General features: G+C 39.4%; 1 protein-coding gene across 12 annotated transcripts in view; it reads left to right on the forward strand.

Moving 5' to 3' along the window:
• Positions 1–20686, forward strand: part of NAV3 (neuron navigator 3) — a 286112-nt gene extending 265426 nt beyond the window's left edge. For all 12 annotated transcript variants that reach the window (XM_066591685.1, XM_066591684.1, XM_066591688.1 and 9 more), the window contains 6 exons: positions 2033–2184; positions 5301–5372; positions 5614–5810; positions 11199–11317; positions 11521–11724; positions 18272–20686. In XM_066591685.1, coding sequence (XP_066447782.1) covers positions 2033–2184; positions 5301–5372; positions 5614–5810; positions 11199–11317; positions 11521–11724; positions 18272–18391 — 864 coding nt within the window. In that variant the 3' untranslated portion in view covers positions 18392–20686. The remainder of the gene's footprint in view (positions 1–2032; positions 2185–5300; positions 5373–5613; positions 5811–11198; positions 11318–11520; positions 11725–18271) is intronic.
• The last annotated feature ends 3478 nt before the right edge of the window (positions 20687–24164 follow it).

A 24164-nucleotide genomic window follows, 5' to 3' on the forward strand; every position in this document is an offset into this window, starting at 1 on the left:
ATAAGTTTCCTGAGATAAGGAAGAGGCGACCTTTGTGTTTTTGTGTGGTTGTTTTGTTCGTCCATGCGATACGCATGTGTGTGAGCCCATTCATGTTTTTAAGTTAAATTTCCATTAAAGTATATACATTTTAGTCTATAACTGTGACAAGGGCCAAATAATTTAGTCTATAGACTTTTTCCGTCTCTGTGACATGACTTCTGTTTGCATATTAACCATGACTGATTAGTTTTGATCTGTTGCAATTATTTTTTTCCCATTTGATGGATCCTTTATGATTCATTTTCTTTCCCCACTGTATGCATTGGTTAGTGTTTTTACCAATATGTGTGCCAGGTTTCCTCTTTCATACTGGATAGAATAGTGCAGCATGCTACTCTGTTTCATCAAGGAGCAACAGAAACCTGCCGAAAAAAAGTACTATTGCAAGTGTGAAAAGAGCCTCATATGCAGTAAATGTAGCTGAATTATTTATGTTGGCTGCTTTTTCAATTTGTTGTTCATTGTCTTGAATGGTTTTGGATTTCCCTGTGTGCAAGAGGAACATGTCCTCATTTTCAAGTTGTAAGGTATCAGTGAAGTCACCTAATCAGATTCTCCAGTTCTAGTCATGTATCTGTTACATAGTGCAGGTAGAGTTTCTAGATGTACAAATATGATGTACTCAAGCTGTTCTATCTAGGGATTCCACACTATTTCATCTTTATAATGTACCTAGCTATTAGATGATCTGCAGCATAGATGATTTCTCATGGTTTTGGAGTTGCGTTCATATAGTACAGAGTAGCTATCCCCTCCCCCAAAGAAAATAATCTTTGCCGACTGCTCCACTACTTAACATTGATGGAAAACCGTTGATACTCTAGGTGTGTACAGTAATGCTTTGAATTTGCAGTAGTTATTCATCATGCTCTTTAGCATAAGTTAAGCATCGCATACACAAGTCACAAATTTTGGAACAAACCATGGAAAAAAATACTATAGCTGTGTGTCTGTGTGTGTATATATATATATATATATATATATATATATATATATATATATATATATATATATGGCAGCATATTAGTAGGACAACTTGTATCTTTTATAACATGGTAGGCCTAGATATAACACAACAGCTTATCTCTAGGATACCTCTAAATGATGCAATCATCAAATAATGAACAGATGCCAGCTCTAAATAACGCTAGTGATTACAGTACATACCTCCAATGCTCACAGGTGACACCTGCTCTCATTAGTGACATCCATTTTTCCTTTTCTTCTCTATTCAAGCCCAAGCTGTCATGAAGACTTCTTACAGCCCTGACTCCTCTCTGCACGCTCTCCCTATCATGTGGCTACCCAAATGCCCCTCTCAGTGACCTTACTTAGTATTAGTGCCCAACTTTGTGCTCCACAAAGTAATAGTGCCCAATACAAGACATATCGTCCCATTTATGCCTCACAGTAATGTGCCCACAAAATGTTATAGTGCTCGCTCTGTGTCCCCAGCCTCCCCAAAACTCCAGCCAGCAGAAAAAAATGCCCTTCTTGAACTCTGAGACTAGAAAATGGGGAAGGAGTCAGGCTGTTCAAGTGGCAGCAAGGAGAGTAAGTGTTTTCTCTGCTGGTCGGACGTAAAAAATACAGCTGATTCATCTGGTTGGGGGGGGGGGGGGGAGTCCTCCAAAGTATTCAACTAGATCTGCATCTTGAGGACGCAGTTACAGTTGAAAGTAGTGGCAGTGGCAGTGAACCCCGCTACCAATGGTCCTAGTGTTTGCCCTAGGCTTAAAGTGGCCCTGCCTTTGCCTTCTACATAAGCATTGGTCTGTTGTTTGCATGATAGGATTTAAAGCAGCTTTTCAGTTCAACTGGATTTCAGGTCACTAGTGCTATTGCTGTAATTATTATTCAGTCTCCAACAATATATTAGGTAATGCAGTTTTATCATACCGTTGTATTTTTCTAACTACCTATTTCTATGGCTATATTGTTTAGTCTGTTATGGCACAGTTATTAACTTTTTTCCATTTTATTTTTTAAGGAGTTGCGTCAGTATCTGGCCAATCTTGCAGATCAGTGCAGTACCGATAATGATACTGACCCCCCACTAGTGATAATCCTGGATAATCTGCACCACATAGGATCTCTAAGTGATATCTTCAATGGATTCCTAAACTGTAAATACAGCAAAAGGTAATAACTCTCTTAATTAAACTAATTCCTAACTTTTGTGTATGTTTTGACTTTTTATTAGTATATTTCAAAAATTTGCCTATATACAATAATATTAGGAGTAGCACGAGAAAAAAGTTGATTTTGTTTGCCAGAAACGTATGCCACTCTTGCCTATAGGCTGTGTCTGGTATTGCATCTTCTATCATCAAACTTTCTTGCAAAGCAACAGCTGTCCAAATATATCATCCTAAACCCTTACCCTTGAGGATACCACGGTGTGGTGAAACATGTCGGGGCAGCTGTGTTAGCTTTTTAATAGAGGGACTGCTGAGGAATGTAGTGAACATATTCTAGGTGACTCTTGGATTGCAGACTTATGTCACACTATTAAGCTTCTAGCTAGATCTTTATTAATGATGGTTTTCCATGCTTTTTAATTTATTTATCCATGATGTATGGAATTAATAGTAATGATGATCCCCTCAGCACCCTTGGGTTCTTAAAATAAGTTCCGTAGTTCATCTTGTTTATTTCTAGGGATGATATATCTGATGGTACCTTTCGGAGCCCCATCCCCCTAGGGGTCTCAATTTTCTCCGTCTGATTGGTATTGTATCTTTAGCCCTGTTCCACTGAAGGATGCTTCAACAACCGTTTGTTGCTTAGATCCTTCAAGACCTGAAGCAAATGCCAAGGTTACTGATCCAAATGATTAAAATTCCAGAACTGAAGTGGCAAAATAGTGAGAACAATGAGCAGATAGGAAGTAGACAAATATCATTTCTAAGATGCATATCACATATGGGGAGCTCTGTATTGTAATCAGTGCTCATTTGTTAATAGCGCTGTCACAGATTTTCTTCCAGTAACAATTTGGCAGGCTGCATCCCTCATACATGCATTTTTTTTGTAGAATTACGGCTCCCACACACTTGCAGTTTTTTAACGCTGTGTTAACACACTGTTTTTTTAATGTGATTGTCAATGGGACTTTCTAATGTTAAAAATGCATTGCACAAAAATCGCAAAGCACAAACTTGCTATGCGTCTTTAACATTAGAAAGTCCCATTGACATTTGAGTTAAAGAAAAACGCAGCATTAAAAAACCACAAGTGTGTGGGAGCACTTAAGGATGACAGGTATCAAAAATTATACAAGATAGAATTAGAGATGTTGGTGTGTTGTTGAGCTTCATGTCTTGTGAATTTCAGCTTCTCAATATTGTTTGCTTGTCATAGCCGTATGCTGACATATTTCTTGCAGGACAAGTTGTATTTTTCAATTACTCAATTTAATGTATCAAATAATGGACGTAAAACTTTTGAAAACTTCTAGGTTGGGTTTGAAAAAGATCAGTTGCCCAAATTTTTTTTTTTTGGGGGGGGGGGGGGGGGGGTTATTATAGTGTACATAGCATGTAAAATGTGGTGTTATTTTTATACTGTGGGTCGGTACAATTACATCAATAGCATGTTTATAGTTTTTTTTGTTGTACTACACTTAAAAAAATATTTTTTCATTTAAAAAGAATTATTTTCAGTCACACAGCCACCATTTTTTCACCACCATGACAGGAGTAGATTTCAGGTATCATTTATTGCCTCCTTCTAACAAGCCACACCACCTTTTCGGGAAAGTGGCATAGAGTAGCTTACTTGTCTTTTTACCACAATAACTTTTATTTTTCCATCAGTGGGGTTGTATTAGGGCTTGTAGTTTCTATTGGGACCATTCTGGGTACATGTGACTTTTTGATAGTTTTTTATTTAAAAAATTGACAGCAACATCTAAGTGGTTAATGGCCATGATCTGACTTATCTTCAAATGGGACTGCTTCGGATGGGTTTGGAGTGGGCGTTATTCCTAAGCCCACACCATTCATACCACACCTACATCTGACATACCGCTACATTTAATGTTGCAAAGGGGTTAACTGCTTAGATGCTGTGGTCAATCCTGACTGCTGCATCTAAGAGGCTAGCCAGAGGGGGGCCCTATCAGGGGTCTCATTGTGATGTGACCATGGGATAACAGTGGGTTGCCATGGTAGTTTGGGGCCTAATGTTACTCTGGGTTGCCAGCACTGCAAAAATAAAAATCTATATATAAAAATGTGAACTTTTCACAATAACCTGGAATAAGATGCTTGGAGACTAAGAGCGTGTCCTATTCTGGTCTGTGAAAATTTAACTGATTTTAATTAGTGTGTATGTCCATGTTCATTTCACATCCATTTTTTTTTGTCTGATGTGTTTTTTTTTTATCACACACAGCTTTTTTTTTTCCCTAGGTTTGTTCGTTCTCTCTCTCTCCCCCCCTCTCTCTCTCCTCCTCTCCCCCTCTCCCTCTCTCCCTCTTTCTCCCCCTCTTTCTCTCTCCCTCTCTCTCTCCCCCTCTTTCTCTCCCCCTCTCTCTCTCCCCCTCTTTCTCTCCCCCTCTTTCTCTCTCCCTCTCTCTCCCTCTTTCTCTATCCCGCCTCCTCTTTCTCCAGCCTCCCTCTCTCTCCCCCTCTCTCTCTCTCTCCCTCTCCCCCTCTCCCTCTCTCCCTCTCCCTCCCTCCCCCTTCTGTCCCTCTCTCTCTCTCCCTCCTCCCCCCTCTATCCCTCTCTCTCCCTCTCACTCCCTCTGTCCCCCCATCTCTCTCCCTCCCCCCTCTCTCTCTCACCCCCCTCTGTCTCTCTCTCCCTCCCCCCCCTCTCTCTCTCTCCCGCCCCCTCTCTCTCTTTCTCCCCCCTCTCTCCCCACTCTCTCTCTCCCTCTCCCCCTCTCGACAATAAATTTGCCAATGACGTGCGCTGCAGCGAGGATGGGCCAAAGCAGGCACGTCACAGCGGGGAGGAGCCAAAAACTGGGGCGGGGTCGAACACGGCTTCATGCTCATTCGAGTAACGAGCACCATCGAGTACGCTAATACTCGAACGAGCATCAAGCTCAGCAGAGTATGTTCGCTCAACTCTAGTTTTAAACCAAACTTTTCTTTAAATGCAGAAATGTTACAGTACATAACAGAAGTCTCCTTTAATTGAAGTAGATGGAAATGTCCATTGTTTGCCTACTTATTTGGCTTACAATATGCAGTATGTATTTGTATTTCTTGGCTTCTATTATTTCATAAAGTTCCTTTTTCTTTCAGTCCGTACATCATTGGAACAATGAATCAAAGTATTTTGTCTTCACCAAATTTAGAATTACACCACAATTTCAGGTATTTTTATTGTGTGAAAGATATTTATTTTTACCTAATACTAATAAAAGAATGTTTTGTCATATTAATGAATGAAATTACACATTTGTTCTTGTGAAGGAAGAACATAAAAGTGCTTTAGATAACAATAGCTAATCATTCAAGATTCTAGATTCATTCCAGTTTCTAGATTAGTGATTTTAGTACTTTATACAAGTATTGCAACATTTTACATTGTTTTGTAAATCGTATTGATTTTTAGGTGGGTACTATATGCTAACCACATGGATCCAGTTAAGAGTTTTCTTGGAAGGTACTTGAGAAGGAAGCTTATCGAAATGGAAATAGAAAAAAGCTTAAGGAACAACGATCTCGTAAAGATAATTGAATGGATTCCCAAAGCATGGCACCACCTCAATGGCTTCCTAGAAACACACAGTTCCTCTGATGTCACAATTGGTAATACATTTGTCTAAAGATCACACATTTGTGTAAAATCCAGTACATTGTGTTTAATAACATATGTCATTGAAGGGGGTTGTGTGATATCGCAAGAAAAACTAAGAAAATTAAATGTAATGTGCCTAATCAGAGGAAAAACAGGGCTCCATAGTCTAGTATATCGTAATAGTTAGAAGGTTTGGGTAGAAATTAAGAACGTTGGTACCTGTGGCAATAGAGTAGCTGCAGCCTCCCTGGTGGACAAGCAAGCGCTTTTGTGATAGATTCAGAAATCTAGCTCGGAGAAGAAGGGGAATTTGTGTTCTAGTGGTAATAACTGTTTTCATTTTTTGGTCAGTATAGCTGTATGACATCTTGTGTTTTGTGGAACAAGTTCACGTTTTTAAGGAACCAGTTTTGGATACATATAATGTATTGAACAGTATTTATAATTTTTTTTGTGGGGTAGCAATGGAACAAAAAGCTATTTCACCAATGTTTTTTTGGATTTACTTTTACAGTGTTCACCATGTGGTATAAATATTAAGTTAACTTTATTATATGGGTCATTACAATTACCAAATTTATAAAGGTTTTATTATGTTTTGCAACTTTGGAACAATATAAACGCTTTTATTTACAAAAACATATTTTCATTCCTACATTGCAAAACTAGAACATTTTTATTTTTCCAGCAACAGATGTATAAGGGCTTGTTTCTCATTGGACAGCTTGAAGTTTTTATTGGTAGCATTTTAAGCTATAAATTACTTTCTGATTGCTTTTTTATTTCTGTTTTGGGGAAAGCAAGATGAACAGTAGATGAAGTAGACAGCTATTGTGGCATTTTTTATGGATTTCACTGTGCTGGATAAAGAATGCAATATTTTATAGTATGGTTTGTTATGTAGTTGTGATACCGGTAAAATCACATTTTTTAATTTAATTTTTTCAATATTTTTTAATTTTTTTCAATATTTAAATAATAGTGTAAGGAAAAAAAAGTAGTTTCTTAAAAATGTAAAACAACTTAAATGTCACAGTCAGCAATAGCCATTGCATCCATGGGGTTAAAGTGTAGAGGTGTGATTAGATGAGCAAGTATTCATCTACTCACTACTGTCCACAGGAACATAAAATACCATATGCGTCAGAAAGCAACTATTTTCTGATCAGATTGATAAGGTGGATGAGAACATGAACTATTGTCCATGTTACCCCCTCTACTAGGACAGGGGGAAAGAAAGGAGAATCGTAGATCTTTCTTTGCGGCTTGCTGAACGCTACTGTCTTTGCACACAGACTGACATCACTGCTGTATGTTTAGCATCCCTGCTCTCACAAGATTCTTGGCTTTAAAATGGGACCAAAATCACGCCTGTAGCCACAAAAGAACCAGAGCTTCAGCCATTTGAAGTAGAACAAGCTTGGTTTCAGTTAAAGGAATGGAGCTGGGGCTAATCAGTAGGAAGGTTAAAGGCCATACAATTCCTTTATTCTATGTCAGCATTAGACCTGCACTTAGTTCTATCTCAGGAATACAAATGAATCTAAAACACTGGGCCCCAGCATGTTAAGAAACTACAACTGCCATCTTACCCTTACAGTCACTCTCAACAGCTTGAAGCTACAGTTTGGAGATTACTGATCTAGAATCTCTCCTAAGAAGGGATAGATAATGATGTGGCTTCTTTGATCCCAGAGCCCCACCAATCTAAAATTGATAGCCTTTTCTAAGCATAGGTTGATCATCAATGTACTTTGAAGGAAAACCTAAAAAGTTTTTTTGGTAGACACTCATTTTCTTGGCATTTTTGAGTGGGAAAAAAGTTTTAGAAAATTCACATGCAATTCTTTTGACTAATTTCTGCATTTTTTACTGGCTTTTTGTGCCATTTATTAGTCACACATGCATTTTTTCTCTTTCGCATTTTTTTCCTTTAGAAAACCGTCATAGTCAGAGCATGCTACGATATACCCAAAAAAATACTATGGAACCAAAAATCACAGCACAAGTGAGAAAAAGAATGCCAATGCAAAAAATACAATGTCTGTAGGGTGTTTCATATTTTAGTATTTATACAAACATCGGGACACCATTTTTTGCTAGGAAAAATGTCACGGTTTCAAAACACCAAAGGCATGGCATTTTTGCCAGAAAAGACTGCGTGAACATTATCCTATTGTCCTGGTGCAAAAGATAAGAAACTATTTAACCATTATATAATTAGGTAAACAATATACGGTAGCAAGTTTAAATATTCCAAAGTAAGTTAGTTCTTTGGAAATACAAAAGTACAATACGTATACCGTGTTTTCTACCTAATCACTTGTCTGCATTTTTCATCTGTAATCCCCTTGAAATCCCTATTCTTTTTTATATTATGGAGGTTTCTTAAGCGTGTTTAAATTACTTTTTCGCTTTGATACACAAGGCTATTCATTTGTTATAGTGCAAATTGTTTCAATTCTTTAACTGTATTCTCTGCATGTCATATTTGATTATCTTGTATCAAATGCTTTTATCATCTTTATTATATTTTTATAATAGACATTACTATGGGTTTTGTAACTTCTGTATTTTTTTACGCTGTTAAAGAGGATTTGTCAGGAGTGGAACAGTCTGCATACCTTTATAGACGCAGCCTTGCTATTTGTTCTAGTCCATCACCCCATTCACCCAATAGCTCCTTTTAGTTTCAGAGCTTGATACTAGTCAGTTGTGATGTAGTGATGCAGTCTCCATTGCTCAGAGTCAATCAAACAACATGTCAGCCCTTAATAATGGGTGGTGGTGATCATCCACTTGACCATTGACCAGCACCAGGTTTTGAGAGTAACAGGAGCCAAAAGAAGAGTCACTTAGGATGCGACTGTAAAAGTATGCAGTCCATTCTGCTTGTTAGGGGATATGACATGTCTTCTTTAAGAATTTATACTCATTGTATAAAAACCAAGCACCTAGAACGAGTTGTTGGAATCGAATGAAACTTTTTCTGTGTGATTGTAACATTGATATAAGTGATTACAATATTAGGGCAAAAAGATAATTAATTGCTGTAAACTGGATACTTGAAGGGAGGCGCTGCTACCCTGTTGGGCCACCTCAAACTTTAATGCAAGATGTGATACAGGCGGACATGAAAGCATACAGTTCCATATGGTATCCTGCGGAATTTCACTCAGCATTTGCTGTAACTGAGCCTCAAGATCATGCAAACTTGTAGGCTGTGAAAGTTGCCATCCCAGCTGGTTCCATACATGTTCTATTGGCAATAATTCTGGTAATGAGGCAGGCCATGGAAATATGTCAATGTTGACATATGAGACATTCCTGTGACCCCCCTTGTGTGTGTGGCTGAGCATCATTCTGCTGGGAAATTCTTCTTGGAAGCAGCCATGAGAGGAACACATGTGGCTGCAGGATGTTCTGAACAGATCACTGAGCTGTCATTGTTCTGCATATCACTACTAGTTGTGACATACTGCTGTATGCAATGGCCCCCCAGACCATCACTCCAGCAGTGGAAACACTGTTTCGCTCCACAGCAAAGGCAGAATTTAGACGCTTACCCCTAGGTCTCCAGACACACATGTTGGTTGTCAGTGCCCAAACTAACAAACGTTTTTTATTTGTATTTTTTTTTACAAAGAGTGTTTATTTGTATCTTTATTTGTATGGTGCCAACTTTAGTATAGAAAACTTTGCTGCAATTAACTTTTTTTTAAATAAGACAGACTTCATTTTGTTTATACTGTGGTCTCTGTACCTTATCCCTTTGTCTTATCTACTCTTATCTGTTCAGCCACCTGACAATACAATCTGAAACACTGGAACTTGTTCAATTTTTTTTTTTCGTGAGACACATGGAAGGTTGCTGAAATCTAGATAAGCTGCATCTACCGCTGCACGCTGATCTATTGCCTTAATCGTCCAGTCAAAAAAATCAATTTCAAGGTTTGAGTAATATGATCTCTCCTTGCTGCAAGTCACTGGACTTTGGATTTTAAACAATTCTTTCTTTCAAGTGTTCTTTATGTTATTTACACTTCTGAAAACAAGGTCACTGGCTTATAGCCTTCTGCCTTGTATTTACTCAGATTATTTATACCTTGAGGGTCTCGGGAGATCAAGTTTTGAAAAGAAAAAGCCTGGCTTGACCCATTTACAAATGTGCTCCATCTGTCAACTTAAAGTCAGAGTGGGCTCTGAACTTTATCAGCACTTTATTATAATTGTCTCACTCTCTTACCTGTGGTGGTTTTGCTTATATCTGTGACCCTTGATATTTTAAAGAACCAATATAGGTTGGTTTTGCTCAACTTTCTTGTCTTCTGAGAAGATCTTGGGAAAGGTACAGGTAATATAAGCAAAGGGAACATCAGGGCTGGTGTCACTGAAGAGGTCAACAAGACAAATGTTTGACAGTTGATGTATGCATTTTTAATGGCCCAATGCATCATATTGTAATGTGGACCAGAAAGGGTCGTTGAACCTTTTTTGTTTTTAAAGGGGAGCATATTATAAATGAGTTCCCTATATTCTTTTTAGGATCTATAATACATACTGCACATGATAATGTAAGGCCCTTAAGCGATTTTCCAACTTTTTTTTTTTTTTTTTAAATGATGGGGTAAAAAATTAAAAGTGCATATATTCACCCACTGGGAACCTCTGCAGTTCCAGCAGCACATCTCTTATTCTCAACACTTGGTCTGTTCAAATGCTGCAGTTAAGGCCCATTTACACATACTGATAATTATCGCTCAAAATTTGTTCAAACGACTTAAAATGTGCGATAATCATTACATGTAAATGCTGCCATTGTGCACTTTTCGTCTGAACGATGATTTCAAGGTGAACTTAAAATCCATCGATCAGCTGCAGAGTGATAAAGTATCTCTCAACAGACCGTATGCTGTGTTCTGCACAGGAGCCGGGAGATTACATTGTATTCTCCTGGGTGCAGTGTGCAGAACAATGCAGCTGTTTGCACAGCAGGGCATGTGATTAATCACATACTAGGCTCTGCAAGCAGCTCCTGGAGGCCATTTTACGTGCAAATGAAGAGAATAAAGTGTTAATGGATATTAGTGTCCATTAACACTTTAAGCAAAAAGATAGTTAAAACTTTCAATTGTTTGAAAGATTATCTTTGAGTGTAAATGTTCCTTTAGTCTGTATACGGAACATTGCAAACTGCTGGAGCAAATTGCAGACCTCAGCCGTGTTCCTCTGATTTATGCAAATTAATCATATTTCATATGCTGTATAGTTATTAGCCCTCTGCATAGATACAGGACTTGACATATATGCTTTAGCATATTCTTACACACAATACAATATTTGAAATCACTTATCAATGTACCAAAAGTAAACCAATCAATACCTGTCTATTTTGGTAGGTCCTCGTCTTTTCCTTTCGTGCCCAATGGATATGGATGGATGCAAAATTTGGTACACAGACCTTTGGAACTATTCCGTCATTCCATATCTCCTAGAAGCTGTACGAGAAGGACTTCAGGTATAAAGTTAAACTGCTAAAGGAACAGTCAACTTACTTCAATCTGACCTTAAACTGTAGAGCAGTAAATACAATGACTATATACCCTTTCCCTTTATAACTGCTTGTATGCACTCTAATGTATGTTTGCTGACTATACAATATATGTAGTGTCCTAGGTTTTTGCTATTAAGACATGATAAAGCTATACATTGCATTTATAGATGTATGGTAAGCGAGCCCCTTGGGAAGACCCATCAAAGTGGATAACAGACACATACCCTTGGAATTCTACATCATCTCAGCATGAATGTCCAGCCTTACTACAGTTACGTCCCGAAGATGTAGGGTATGATGGGTACGTCACTGCCAAAGAGGGAACAACCTCCAAAAATGTGCCAGAGAGTGACAAAGATGGAGATCCACTGGTAGGTTGAACGAAGACATTATATTAAATGCTATCTGATGACATTCATGTACAGATGTAACAAATTTTAGCTTGATTGTGATAGCATAGTGCAGAAAATTCTTAACCCAATTAAAAAGCTATTGTTTTCTTTTGTTAACAGAACAAAACCCATGGTAAAGCAATTTAAAGTATAAATACCCCCCCCCCCCCCCATATCACATGGCACACCGTGATTTTACGTAGTGTTAAGAGTCAAGCTAAAGAGCAACCCACATTATATTACAGCTTTTTCCATTTTTTGTTGTGTTTAATGGTATGTACGCACTGGGGAGGCATGATCTATCTTTGTAAAGCATTGATGAGTAAATGGATTCAAACTGCTTTGCAATCATTCTTCAGCCCAAGTATCTTTAGTTTTAATTTTTTTTAGAATAGCAACAACTTTATATGAACTTCATCTTTCCTCTGTAATTATAGAAATAGCAACCAGTTGGTGTAGCAATATAGGATCTATGCTGTGACAGGAAAAACCCAAAGCTTCTATAATATAAATGATAGTTCTGGTTCTATCTTTCGACCGATATACGTTGGTGGCTCCCATAGACTCCTATGGGAGCTGGAAAAAAAGGGAGGGGGGAGGCAGTTTAGCAGCATCCAACGCTGTAAAAAGCATACCAGTGCCTCTATTTAGGCATTTGAAGTAATTCTGAGGATTTATGCAGAGCGAGGGATTTCCGGGCTGCAATGTATTCTTCGCTCAAACATCACGCCCAGCCGTGTGAATGGAGAAGAAAACGCCTATTAAGCTCGGGACTTGATCGCAGAAAATAGTCATTATGCGAATTAACGTCGTGCCTAAGCGAACATAAAAACACATACACTCATGTGAAGGAGCCCTCAAGCTGAGCAGAAGTTATCCTGCTGCTATACTTAATCTATGGGAAAACCTAACAGCAAGTGGTCAATTCCCCTGCAGCGCCTCCATAGGGCATAGGAAGCATTGCATAGTTCCCAATAAAATCCAGTTAAATAATGAGTAGAGATGAGCGAACGTGTTCGGCTCCGCCCCTTTTCGCCCGAACACCGAACTTTGCGAGCAATTCCGTGCTCGGGCGAAAAAAGTTCGGGGGTCGCCGTGGCAGCGCGGGGGGGTGCGGCGGGGAGTGGGGGGGAGAGGGAGAGAGAGAGGGCTCCCCCCTGTTCCCCGCTGCTGCCGCCCGCGCCGCCGCGCCTCTCCCCGCCCCCCGGCGCCCGCCGAAGCTTTACGCGCGGACACTGAAGTCCTCGGAAAAGCCGGTGTCCGGGTGCGTAAGTGTTCGTTAAGAACACGTTCGCTCATCTCTAATAATGAGTCATGAATGATGAGTTTCCTATATTATTTCAGAAAACCATAATAAGGTGTTTGAAAATAGGTTCTCCAAACCAGTCAGCCCCCTTAAATGCAAATGTAAACTTATTAATGTATATATCTCTTGTTTTTCACTGATGCTTACATTTAATTTTTCACAATATGATGTGAATCTTCTGCTTGGAGTGCATCATACAATATTGTAAAGCTTGTAGTAACGCACATTTGGCACTTAGAATCACACCATTTCCATGCTGGTATTTTATATTCCCACAAGATGTTCTAGTATTGTTATGGGATACTATGGGAAATAACAGCGGAGGGACAGCAGATGGCAGTGCGGTATATTTTTTCTAATGATGCATTTTATATTCGTGCTTGAATACAACGTATTGTTTTCTTCAATAAATTGGGCATCTTCTAAAAGAAATCCGAACTACCTCATCTAGCATGTTCCACCAAGGATTCCTTTATCTAATTAAAATGATAGTTTTATTCCAGATGCCTGACTTTGATTGTATTATCATTCTTCATGGGAACGGTTTTTTCTTTTCAATAGAAAAAAATACACATGCAGCTCCTTTGAAGGGATAATGCATTATCAACAGTCACATGGGTGTCCTAGATTTGAATCTAGAACAGACAGCATGTTATCAGAACGGGCTTTGATTTTTCTTCATCATTTCAATGCATTGTGCACTGGAATCATATGAAAGATACATACGAGATTTTCACAGGTTCCATCGGGTATAAGACTTTGGCTAGCTGAATGACATTGACAAGTGTGCCACAACATCCCCTTCTTACTTAGTATTAACCTTTAATCCTTCACACTTGTAACATAAGAACGTGGAAAGATACATTGTTTAAGCTGAAACTGATTTCTTTCTCGGTGACTCATTCCATATGCGCTGATCTACCATTTCTGCACTTCTCTTACTCATGATTAACAATGTATTCGCATTTGTATACTGTCTACTGGTCATATACAATATCTATAGCACCGTGAAAAACATTCTAGTTGCTTTCTCAAAGAATCACTTCATATACCCTTAGAATCATAGATTCTGGAAAGCCAAAAATTAATTAAGGCCTCGTGCACACACTGATTCTGCTGCTGAATCCCCCAGCGTAATCCTTCCGTGCCCGCAGACATGGGCATTAAAAGACAGGTTCTTACCTGTCTGGATCCAGCGCGGGTCTCCTCTGTCGCGGCTGGATCTTCTGTCTTCAGCACAACAGATGCGTCCAGGCACGCTGGCCAATGTGCATGCGCAGTGCCTTGCCTTTTTGAGTCTCCTGGTTTCCCTGGCGGCATGTCTGCAGTGACGGCTGCGGGTGTGCCGCGGATCAGATGGCTTCCATTGACTTCAATGGAAGCCAACCCTGCGGCAGCCGCAGGAAGATAGAGCAGGCTGCGATTGTATTTCAGCGCGAAGCATCCGCAAATAAAATCCGCTGGTGTGCGTGTAGAGAGGAATCTTTACACACATCAATGGGCACATTGAGCAGCGAATCGCCCACGCCTGCTGACAAGAGCGGAATCCGCTGCTCAATTTGCCCGGTGTGCATGAGGCCTGAATGAAAAACTTTATAAACTTCTCTGTCAGTCTCTGGAGATGTGTAGAGATATGTTTCCAAGTATTTATTGCAACCCACATAAGAAGCAACATATACAGTATGTAACTATCAAGTATAGGATATTCACATTTGTTTCATTCTTGCCAGCACTGTTAAAGGGGAAGTTCAGTCAAAATGATTTTCCTATATGTCTAGTTACTGATGTGTCAACTTTTACATTGGCTGCAATTTCATTAAGGACTCCAGTATCTCATGATACAAAAACAATACATTCTCACACCATCCAGCAAAGAAAGGTTAGACATATATTCGTTTTTAACATCAGAGTTTATGGAGATTGATGGCCTAGGAACAGCATCTGTTGCACATATACGTTTTTTTTCATCTTGCTCCGCACATCTTGGGATATGTCGAGTTTAGGGCCAAGTTACGTGAGGACACATCTGTACATGCAGAAAGCTCACATTGGTGAAGTCTGTGATCTTAGACTACCACTGATTTCCAGAAAGAAAGGGCTTTGTAGACTGTTCAAAAGCCTTTGGCACTGATCATAGATATCTGTTACTGGTAATTTAACTCACTGCTCTAACCAATTGCTATATATTTGATTTTTTTTTAGAATATTACCTTGTGTATCTATCTAATATCAGATTAGTATTTTGACTGGATTTTTTCTTTTTTACTTTTAAAGTGTTATTTTAAAAAAAAAACATTTTAAGAAATACTTTAATTTTCATACATCCAAGTTGTCAATGTAGAAGATAAAAAGCTTAACCCTTTCCAATCCACTATCTGACCTCTGAAGACATTATGATTTAAGGCTGTACAGCTCTGATGTTGGAAGACATCCGTCGGGGTTCTCTTACTGTATATTGCCAGCCTCTTTGCTGTCGAAGCCTATCCAATGTGTCACCTCATGCAGTACTAGCTTTAACCAGCAGATAGCGCCGTTGTATAATGGCAGAAAAAGAGTAAGCTCCCTAGGAAAACCAGGATACAAATTGGATTGGAAATGGTTAAAGTGAATGTCCATCCTCAAATACTGTGTTTTTTTATTAAATGGGCTCACTATTTATGCTAGTTAATTCCCTTATATATCTTTATAGTAGTGGCACTGGTTTTCTATTTCATAGCTCCAAAACCCCTGCATAGTGATAGATTGAAAGCAAGACCTACTAGCTCCCTACTAGCTCCTACTAGCTCTTAGAGGGAACTTACTGTATATATTAAAGTCAATGATAAGACAGTAGGCAGTCAGCTCTTAAGCGCCCTCTAGTGACTTCTGTAGATAGCAGGTTTTCTTTTAAATGCATGTCTTTGGCATGGAAGTTGAAATAAAAAAGTAGGTCTAGCCACTAAAAATAAATATTAAGAAATTAATCAGCACAGAAATGTGAACCTCAAATTGCATTATAATAAAAGGTGGCAATTCACTTTAAAGTCACATACATGGGTATATATAATGGGAAAGTAGGGCAGGACTCGCTGGGGCTCATTTATGAAAACCAGTGTCCTAGAAAAATGACAGTTGGAATCTAGTTTTCGTAGGCAACATCTGAAGCTTTCTTTCCATTCTGGTGTTTCTTATATGAACCCCACTGAGTATAGATTGACTCCTTCACTAGTGTACAAGTCACACATTTAGTTTAATCTTGTGGTTAACGACTTATACTTATATTGTAGCTCCTTTTTAGAATGATATACTTATAGACTAGAATAGAATTGAATCCTATATAATATACATTGTACCCCCAACTTTATCAATATTGTGAATTACCATCTTCCTCTTCCATGTGAAGTTGAGAAACACCTTCTGTATTACAGTGTCAGCCAAAGTGGCACCTGTATGCAATGCCCCCACAAACATTGCAGCCACAGTTCTCCCTCTGTATAGTGCTAGCCACTGTGTTCCTAAGCAATTGACTCCATACAGTGTGATCTACTTTGTCCTATAAACAGTTCAACCCACAAATGTCCTCTGCATAGCATGCCAAGCCGCAAATGCCCTCATACAGTGCCAGCTACAGTGTCCTCAAATTACAATCTCCCCTGAATAAGTGCCAGCCATAAAAAGATTCTGCTGTGAGAGAGAGACATAAAATTTAGGCAATGCCAATAATAAAGGTACGGTCACATTTATGTAAGAAGATACATGGCTATACCAATTTTAGTACAATAACTATTATGTCTGCTAAGAAATGGCATAGAACACCATCATTATTCCAATACTATAATTAGTATTCTAATTAAAGATTGATCAGCAAATATGTTAAAGAAAACCTGTCATCGGTTTTGAAGCTCTTAAACCCCCAACACTATTAAAACAATGATGCATTGCACACTTCCACAGTTAATTTGTGAGTCATCCTGGATAAAGCATACCTTTGCCATGAAGGTTTTAACATTTTCTGGGTTGCATTCAAATTACCGACGATTGGTCCAGAGGGCATGCCTGACCGTTCCTGGTGGGCTGGACGGACTGTCTGTGCTGGCCTGCATAGCTACCTAAGCACTGCCCCTTTCTGCTACGGTGACGTGGAGACGTTCAATATGTCATCACCTGTCTCTCTGCTACGGTGACGTGGAGACGTTCATCACGTCATCACCTGTCCTTAAACTCGCGCATACGCTGTAAACTTTGGGATCAATGCATACACAGCTCCTCTAATCCTGTTGTGGGCTGATTCCTCAGACTCAACTGCGCTTGCACCGCTAATTCCCCACTTCCAGTCCTACCATTAGTGACTGTGGAGGGGGCGCCATGTCCCAAAGGCATCATGTCACTTCAGCAAAGAGGGGTGGTGTTTCAGGGAGGTAAGCAGGCCAGCACAGATGGTCTAGTCAGCCCACCAAAGATTGTCCGGCCCGCCCACCACACTACTCACTGGTAATTTGGATGCAGTGTGGGAAATATATAAACCTTCATTGCAAAAATATGCATTGCCTAGGATGACTAACGAATTACCTGTTGAAATGTGCATTACATCATTGTTTTTATAGTGTTGCGGCTTTAAGAAATTAAAAACTGATGACAGGTTCCCTATAATTTCCAGTAGAGGAAAATTTATATTTTTTATATTAGGAAGCAGGAATTAGTCTAACCTTGTTGCCTGCCTGATTTTTTTTTTTCTTGGTGAATATTTGGAACTTGTCATGAATCTTTCCTAATACTTTGCTGTCACACTATAATAAATCAAGCAAGAAAAACTCATCCTGAAAACCATACAAGTCTCATATCTACCATGTCCTTTGAACTTCTAGTTCTACTACAGAGAAAAACAAAGCTGAAGAATAAATGCAACATTCATCTGGTCCTTTGTTGTATTAGGTGGTGTAAACGGCTAATAAATCATTATTAATTAACATGCTTCATCCAGTTTATTAATATAAAGAACACTGGAAGTACTGCTCATCTCTTCATAGATGAATAATCTCTTAACTAAGATGGATCGTTATAGCAAGCCAAGACGGACTCTTCCTCGGCTCCTTACACGTTTCAGTTTTATATAACACTTGTTGATTGATTAAGTAAATAGGACTTTGTGTCCATGTGTTACTGCCTAACGAAAGAACCGTTTTGTGCTGTGTAATATCCAGCTGGCATACTTAGAGTAATATATTCTTCTTTTATTAACAGATGAGTATGCTAATGCGCCTTCAAGAAGCAGCTAATTTCTCGAGTGGACAAAGCTGTGACAGTGATGGTGCAAGCCACCACAATGAAAGTTTAGATCCTTCTGTGGAATCAACCCTCTAAGAAGTCACCTCTAGATGGTGTATTGCTGTTATAGAAAATGGTTTGGTCCAATAGATCACTGCCAGTACAGAAGCAGCACAATGCAACACCCATACCAGGATTATGTGCTGGTAGGCAGGTGATTTGGCTCGGAAATGACATGAGCTAAAGAAATTGAAGTGGATAGATTTGAATTTGCTTCATTTCAAGGTATTTGAATATGAATGGAGCAATGGGAATCTCCATTAGTTAACTGGAAAAGGCCCAAGATAGAGGGCAAACAAGCAGATTGCACATTTGTTAGCCAAACTGGAATGGTTTAGTTTTTTTTGAAAGGTTTACAGCACAGATGTTTGTGTATAATGTGTGTTCTCGTTTTTTGCCATTATGTATCACTTGTGCAGCGTTTTTAATCCACTTCAAACCTCTGATGTAAGACATTGTGCCGGTCACATGACTACATTGGTGAGATTGTTGTGTACTGCCTCCAAACGAAATGATGCTCCTCAGTAAAGCACAAAAGTATTTGTGCAACTTAGAAGAAAATCTACTGTGATATACTGGATAAGTGCCAATTGTAAATCTGAACTGCCATGCTCACAATTCTGAATTCCCCAGCGTTGAATCACTTGCTTCAAATTGTCCTCATTGCAACTACCATGTTTTTGTAACCACCTGCTGCCCGCTTAAAAGATTTTATACAAATTACTAAGGCTTCCCCTGGAGATACTTTTATGTGAGCATTGTGAGTGAAGAAGGAGGACAGGAAAAAAAAAAAGAATAAAAAGTCATATGGTGCTGGCTCATTGCCTTAAAAATGTATCTTAATAGTCTTGCAGTCGGAGTTCTGAACCCGCTGATGTCTCCTACAGTGTTTCCTCTCCCCATTAACTTTGAAATATTATTTAGCGTGGATCCCGAGGCTGCGTTCTTTTCTAGATAAGGACCAGTAATGACTGCACACTCTGATTTTGTCTTAATCTCAGAAATACAGGTGAACAATAGCACATGTCTACCATCACAAATGTGGAGTAGGTGGTTTGCAAACCCTCAAATAAAGTTTTTTTTTTTAATTTACTTGTAAAGGTGACATTTTGAATGAACTCCCAGCAGAGCTGGGGGGACCTCGATGAAGCATGAGCACAAATGGATTTTTTTTTACCCCTGTCTCTTATAGTTTTAAGCATGTTTGAGTTTTAAAGTTGGGTTCTCAATGTCAAATAAGACTGAGGCGGTGTAGAGATTTTAATATAATTGGGTTGGTTTTGCACACTGTTTTGGGTGGGCGATGTATATAGATTTCATGACAATAACAATGCCTTGCACCATGCAAACAGAACAAGTTTGTACTTTAATTTGTTGGTGTGTGTTTCACGAATCAATACCTATGTTGTAAACCAATCCAGAATGCACCTGTTCAGGCTGTTTTTTCCCCCGGTGTGCTTGTCCTGTACTATGCAGGAGATACAGTGCTACATCAGCATGTTTCAAAAACCTACCATGGAGCCAATATATTACAAGGAAATAACAGGCTTGCAACAGATTGCATGAGACTGATTAATGATACAGTTAGAAATGCAATCGCTCAACACAATAAAAGACGTAATTACATAAGGGCTGTGGCATTGTGTAGAAAACATACAACAGAAGCTACCTTCAATATGAGTAAGTGGTGCTACACAACACTCGTGGCCACCCTTTTGGTCATCTACTGTAATTCCTATTCCAGAACCAAGCTATACAGCTCTTTTCTAAGGCAGGCTCTTCCTACACGGTGCTATTGGCCCATCGTACAATCTTAATTATGTTGCGCATGTGTAAACTCCATGTTAAACTTACTAATGCACAGACAGACAAGATATACATCAACTAGCTCCAGATATCATGCCCTAGTTCATGTTACCCGGACAAGACTGCATATCGTTTCCAAACCTCTTGGACATGCACACCAGATCTAACCATACATAGAACTTCCTGCAATACATCTCAGTGAGTACATGTAGTTTACAACAAAGAAGAATAATGTTTGTGAAACATTTGTCTGTATACATTTTATATTTTGTACATTTTTGATGTAACATATCATGTAAATAGACAGAAGCAGTGAAATAATTCATCTGAAAAGTTTTGTAGTCTTTGTAAAGCCCTTACAATACGTTTTGGTGTAATCAAAATCAATTGAATGATGTATTTTCTATAAGTTGATTGTTCTCCTAGCTTGTAAACCAGCTTGCATCTATTTTTTGCAGATGTGCGCAGTGTAACTGTCTAAATTATTACTTTGCCATTAAAGTGGAATTATTTATTGAATTGTAACCTGGCCGTCTTTTCTATAATAAAGAAAAATAAGCTGCTACTGCTAAAACTACAAGCATCTTTATACCTCAATGGTCGATCCAATAGAGAAAAATATGTACAAGACTCCGTGAAATATCAAAGAAGGAATTCGTGATCTCAGTATAGTAATCATTTCAGAATTGCGTGTACTCTCCAGGGATGGCATTTTATCAGTACTGTATATAAAAAAAACTCTCCAGGTTCCCTCTTGTTAGAACTGATTTCGGTCAGTATATGGCAATTACTTAACATTTATGTTTTTTTCATAAAAGCTTTAGTAATCTATACTTAACCCTTTCCAATCCACTGTCTGACGTCTAAAGACATTATGATTTAAGGCTATATAGCTCTGATGTTGGAAGACGTCCGTCGGGGTTCTCTTACTGTATATTGCCAGCCTCTCTGCTGTCAGAGCCTATTCAATGTGTCACCTCATGCAGTACTGGCTTTAGCCAGCATATAGCGCTGTTGTATAATGGCAGAAAAAGAGTAAGCCCCCTAGGAAAACCAGGAAACAAATTGGATTGGAAAGGGTTAAAGGGAACTTGTCATAATGAACATGGTGTCTGGTCTGCGGGAAGCATGTTATAGATCAGTAGGAGCTCAGCAGGTTGATATTGGGAAAAAAGCATACCTGAGTTTTCAACAAGTTTTCTAAAATATACCTGGTTCTCCTTACTTTCTCATTTTTTGCTATTTCATGTCTGTAAATTCTGATTTTCAGGTGATCCTCCCCATTTTTCTGTTGCTCTGCTCCCTTTTCAAAGAGGGGGCGTGTAGCAAGTTTAACAGTCTGCCAGTAGTCCATTGTCCTGCATTTCCTTGCCCTTCCCATGCTGCATTACACTGTCTCTGTTCCAATCAGCATGTTTCACTGAATACCCACCCCTCTGCTTTCCCAGGACGATCAGGTATTCTGGCCAAATGGTTAGTAAACCCACTATGTGTATGTAATGTGTGCACACAGACACACACCTACCTGCTGTAATAGCAGGAGAGGAAAAGACTGTGGAGATCCTTATCAGTATATCTACAGATCTGTCAGCCTGTGAGCACACAGAAGCCACCTGTGAAGATAGCCCCTTCCCCTGTTGCTAAGCTAATGTCCCTGTGCCTTGTTACTATAAAAGCTCTGTACCTAACGACAGGCAGTGGATTACAAAGAAGCTAGAAGAGAGACCCCCTAGCGGCAGCCACCTCAATCATGATTTATAGTGATAAAGCAACAACATTTTTAAAGCAACTGTATTACAGAAATTATACTACCACAAGCTAGTAGGTGAGCAGAAGTTGTCTGAAAAGTTAGTGCCCCTTTAAGTATAACTTTCTTTCTACATTTAAGAGTCTAGTGGTAGGTTCTACTTAGTGAGTGATGGCTATCTATGTATGTAACTTGTTCCTGTCACTCACTGAGTAGGACCTCCCACTGGACTCCTGAACACAGAGGGAGCAAAAGTTTAAATCAATAAACAACAAGTTCAATCTGGTCAGCTCCACAGCAGCCAATCAGAGGAGGTAGAGCTGCATGGAGAAGGATAATGCAGCAGCCTGAACCAATAATGAGGCAGGAGGCAGACTTTAGACTACTCTAGACACCCTGTAGACACGGTACATAATCACAGATTACAGCCCTACTCCAATGGCAAAAGACAGTCAATCACCCAGATCTGAAGAAGATAATTAGCAAAATAATAGCTAAAAGTTCTGATTTACATGTCATTTGTAAGCCTACAACCAGACATCCGCTTTCTGTTATAAATTAAGGTAGAAAAAGCAGCCAAGAGACTATACGCTGCTGTTTATTGCCATCAGCAGCCTGTTAAAATGACAAAGCCCATAAGTTTTCCTTAAAGGGGTTGTCCCGCGCCGAAACGGCTTTTTTTTTCTTCAATAGGCCCCCCGTTCGGCGTGAGACAAACACAAGGGATGGGTTAAAAAAAAAAAAAAAGTTTAGTACTTACCCGAATCCCCGCTCTGCGGCGACTTCTTACTTACCTTACCAAGATGGCCGCCGGGATCTTCACCCACGATGCACCGCGGGTCTTCTCCCATGGTGCACCGTGGGCTCTGTGCAGTCCATTGCCGATTCCAGCCTCCTGATTGGCTGGAATCGGCACACGTGATGGGGCGGAGCTACGCGATGATGCGTAGAAGGGGGCGGAGCCAGAACGCCGCTCGTGCCGAGACCCAAGAGAAGGGAGAAGACCCTTCTGCGCAAGCGCGTCTAATCGGGAGATTAGACGCTGAAATTAGACGGCACCATGGAGACGGGGACGCCAGCAACGGAGCAGGTAAGTGAATAACTTCTGTATGGCTCATATTTAATGCACGATGTATATTACAAAGTGCATTAATATGGCCATACAGAAGTGCTTACCCCCACTTGCTTTCTCGGGACAACCCCTTTAATCTGATTTCACATCCCAATTTTTCTATAAATCTATCAGAAGCAGGATCAGCCTTTAAATGTTCACATCTTTTCTTTAACCATGGAGACACAGCCCCTGCTGCAAAGATCCTGTATACACAAAAAGGTGGGACATATCTTGCTTCCTCAATACTTTTAGCAAAGTTGCTACATTTTCTTAAATACATTTGGGCAATAAAATATTAGTTGCACATAGCCTTCTTAGTGAAACATGTGGTATCTCAGGGTCCATCAGCAGCACAAAATGCTTCAGAGCACAGCAACTCATATCTGTATACATGCTGTAATGTTCTATCACCTGAACCGAGCAGCGCAATATGCATGTCTTACTTTATTATGGGCTCACTGTGCTTCAGAGAAAAAATGTACAGCCTTTTCTTATTTACTACTACTTTACAGCTAGCATAAAATAATGCTCAAGCACAACAGATATGTTGTTAAGGCCTAAACTGATTGCGAAAAGGAAGGGGCAGAAGTGCTCAGCTGAGTACTATGCCCCTTCAGTTCTGTTCGGCTCTGCTTGGCTTCCTTCAGAGAGTGAAGCAAGTGGTATATGGGCTCGTAGACTTTTTATGAATCTACCCACTCTCTGAGAAGAGTTGTGCAAAGCCAATGAGAAGTGAAGGGACACAGTGCTCAGCTCAGTGCTTCTGTCTCATCCTTTTAGAGATCGTGGAAGTCTCAGCACCCACACCGATAGCAAACCAAAACTTTTAACATGTCAATATGATATGTCAGAAGTTTCATAAATACTTTGAATTTAAAGATAAACTTATAGATAGGTACTAAGAACCTCATATGATATAAGGGAATTTACTTATATCATGATGCATGGAGATGGCATCCACAACCGCACTGATTTCCATTACTGCTTTTGCTATTTCGAAATTGTTTCATTTGAAATGCCATGATGAGCTACTTGGCACACTAATATTCTGTTATACTTGCTCTCTCATTCACAGAATATTACGGGGAATATATTTACCTCCTTTCTGTTACCTCCTATAGGTTTTAACCAATGAGATGCAA

The sequence above is a fragment of the Eleutherodactylus coqui genome, chromosome 2, assembly GCF_035609145.1.
Source record: "Eleutherodactylus coqui strain aEleCoq1 chromosome 2, aEleCoq1.hap1, whole genome shotgun sequence".
Lineage (NCBI taxonomy): Eukaryota > Metazoa > Chordata > Amphibia > Anura > Eleutherodactylidae > Eleutherodactylus > Eleutherodactylus coqui.